This window comes from Sycon ciliatum, chromosome 5, assembly GCF_964019385.1.
Source record: "Sycon ciliatum chromosome 5, ocSycCili1.1, whole genome shotgun sequence".
NCBI classification, from domain to species: Eukaryota; Metazoa; Porifera; class Calcarea; order Leucosolenida; family Sycettidae; genus Sycon; species Sycon ciliatum.
The window spans coordinates 17,041,686-17,044,248 of NC_088647.1; the positions used below are offsets into that span (position 1 = coordinate 17,041,686).

General features: G+C 47.0%; 1 protein-coding gene across 1 annotated transcript; it reads left to right on the plus strand.

Moving 5' to 3' along the window:
• The first annotated feature begins 335 nt into the window (after positions 1 to 335).
• Positions 336 to 2,057, plus strand: LOC135816843 (E3 ubiquitin-protein ligase TRIM71-like). Its single transcript, XM_065329944.1, has one exon. The coding sequence runs from the start codon at positions 336 to 338 to the stop codon at positions 2,055 to 2,057; it is 1,722 nt and encodes a 573-aa protein (XP_065186016.1).
• Positions 2,058 to 2,563: the final 506 nt, after the last annotated feature.

A 2,563-nucleotide genomic window follows, 5' to 3' on the forward strand; every position in this document is an offset into this window, starting at 1 on the left:
GACCTACATGTAATTGTTAGTACATAGTAACATAGTCCCAGACCACGCCACCACTCCCCTTATTCATGGCTCACACATGACGGGATTACGTGGCTCTGGTAAAAATAAAATAAAAAAAGTCTAGTCATGCACATTTGCATGCACTATAGAAAAAACATTTTGCGGTCGGGTGAAAAAAGACGGTCGGTCGGGTGACCCGAAACAACGATTTATTCTGGGTGGCCTAATGAACTGTTTTTCGTCACCAGTTCATTGCTCAGTGCTGCTCAGTACACAGTACTGTGTGAGGACAAAGAAAATGTTTTTCTACCATTTTACAACCCTGCATCTTTGAAATGGCTGACGATCTTGAAGTTCACAATGCCATCGGCAAAGATGTGAGCAATCTTCGCTGCTGCGTGGCGTGCCACAGCGACGCAGACTCTCTCAAGATGAAGGTATTGAATTGCTTGCACGCCATGTGCGTCACGTGTCTCCGACAACATTTGAGCAATGACGGAACGGTGTCGTGCTTCAAATGCCTGACTGTGGCAGCATCAGGTATGCCAGGAGTAAGACTGGAGGAATCCCTAGCCGACTGGCCAGTTCAAAAGGTAGAGGTGAGAGGCAAGGCAAGTAGCGAGCTTCAATCATATCATTCAGAGAAACAGCTCGTATGTCAAAGCCTAGAATGCCAGGGAGAATCTTCCCCGGCTACCTCGCTATGTGTCGACTGTGGATTATACATGTGTGAGGGACATGAGAAAGTACATTTGATGAAGAGAAGCTGCTATGGACACCATCTCCAGTCAGTGCACACGATGAGAACGGCAGCAGAGGGCGACACAGTAGCCGATTCAGAATTCCTCAATTGTAGCCTGCACCCACATTTTCTAGCGAAATCCTACTGCAAGAAATGTGAACAGTTGATATGTCAGAGGTGCTCCGAGCAGCGTCATGCTAGCTGTTCACCAAGTATGGAAGAGATTCCCACAGCAGCTGAAAGAAAACGATCTCAGTGGAAGTCGCTGCTAAGTAATTCTAGCGACTCGTGGAGAGAACACCTCAGTGACATGAATGTGCACATTGCAACACGCACCGCAGAAATCAATGAGAAAGTGGAGGCATTGTCAGAGGAAATTGTAGCTGATTTCAATACGCACATCAAAAAACTGCAGCGCAGACAAGAAGATCTTCTGAATGAGCTGGACACTCGGCGCTGGAAAGCACTGCAAGACCTGGAGAAGCAGTCCAGCATTGTGGAAAAGAACACCTTTCAACTGGATTGCTGTGAGCATCTCGTGCTGAATCTCGCCAACAGTCATCTCTTGACTGCAGAGAAGATCCTGCAGACACACATCAAGGATGTTGTCAATAGCAACGAGGCAGCTGATATTAGTGATGATCATCGAGTGGATGTTGATTTCACTGTATCCTACCGTGCATTTGCAACGGATGATATGGAGAAGAAGCGTACATCACAGCTTGGACGTCTTGTCGACTTTGCCTCCCGCACAGAGTCAGTGTGGAAGAATACTGTACAAGTGCAGCCAGTGTTCGATCCATTTAGCTGCGAACCTGCAAAGTTTTCTCTGTCGAGTGATGGACATGAAGTATCACATACAGATGTTTACACTTTTGACACAATCTCCACACTGGGCAGTTATTGCCATGGCGTGGTGGAGTGCTCAGCCCAGATCAGTCGCCTTGTAACAGGGGTCTTCCTTGGGGTCGTTAAAGAAAGTTGTACAACACATGCGCGATGTACAGAAGAGAGGCCATTCTTGGGTTGGTATTGCTACACGAACTACCAAGAGTACAGTGCGGGCAACAACACAAGTCTTGGTCAGGTATGGCAAGATGATGACATCGTAGCACTGCGGTTGGATTGTGATCAGCACACACTGACAGGGACACACCAGAGATCTGGCCAGAGTGAGACCATTGCTGTGCCCAGCGGTAAGCTGTGCTTTGCTGCAGAGATGGGTCACCTGACAGGGATCAGGTTTTTGCCTTGTCTCTCTAGTTACTCACCTCTTGGTTTGTCCTGTGCCAGTGGTAATTTATCTCTGCTCTAGTCGCCGGCCAAGCAGGTCTGAATGACGTCATCAATAATTCATACAGTATGCTAGTGCTAGGATACAGTACTGGTCTGTACATGACTGTACTACAGTGTATTGGTATTACCAGTGCATATGTACATGTAGGTTATGGGCCGCAACATCACTCTGATAGTCCAGTGCCTTCTTTCCACCTTCACATGTACCGCTACATGTACATGTATTTCACTCTCAGCATGGTAGCCAGCAATGCTGATGGAATGCTGGTATCTCCTTCCGTATAACCATGCTGTATGCTACTTGTTTTTGTATGTTGAATGATATATGCACTAGAGAGTGTCGGGGGTATGGCCTTCAGCTACTTCTGTGCCTGTTCGCTTCAGCATTGTTGTGCGCAGATTTGAGTGTTTTACGATTTTGTCGAAGACGTTTTGCTTGCACTTTGTGCACTTCATACTCTCTCCCCTGTACACAGAATTTTGAATGCTGATTCTCTCCGCAACTGCTTGATCTGGAGGCATATA

Bases quoted from the DNA above. Each gene is read 5' to 3' on its own strand.
- LOC135816843 (XM_065329944.1), top strand. From the start codon at position 336: ATGGCTGACGATCTTGAAGTTCACAATGCCATCGGCAAAGATGTGAGC.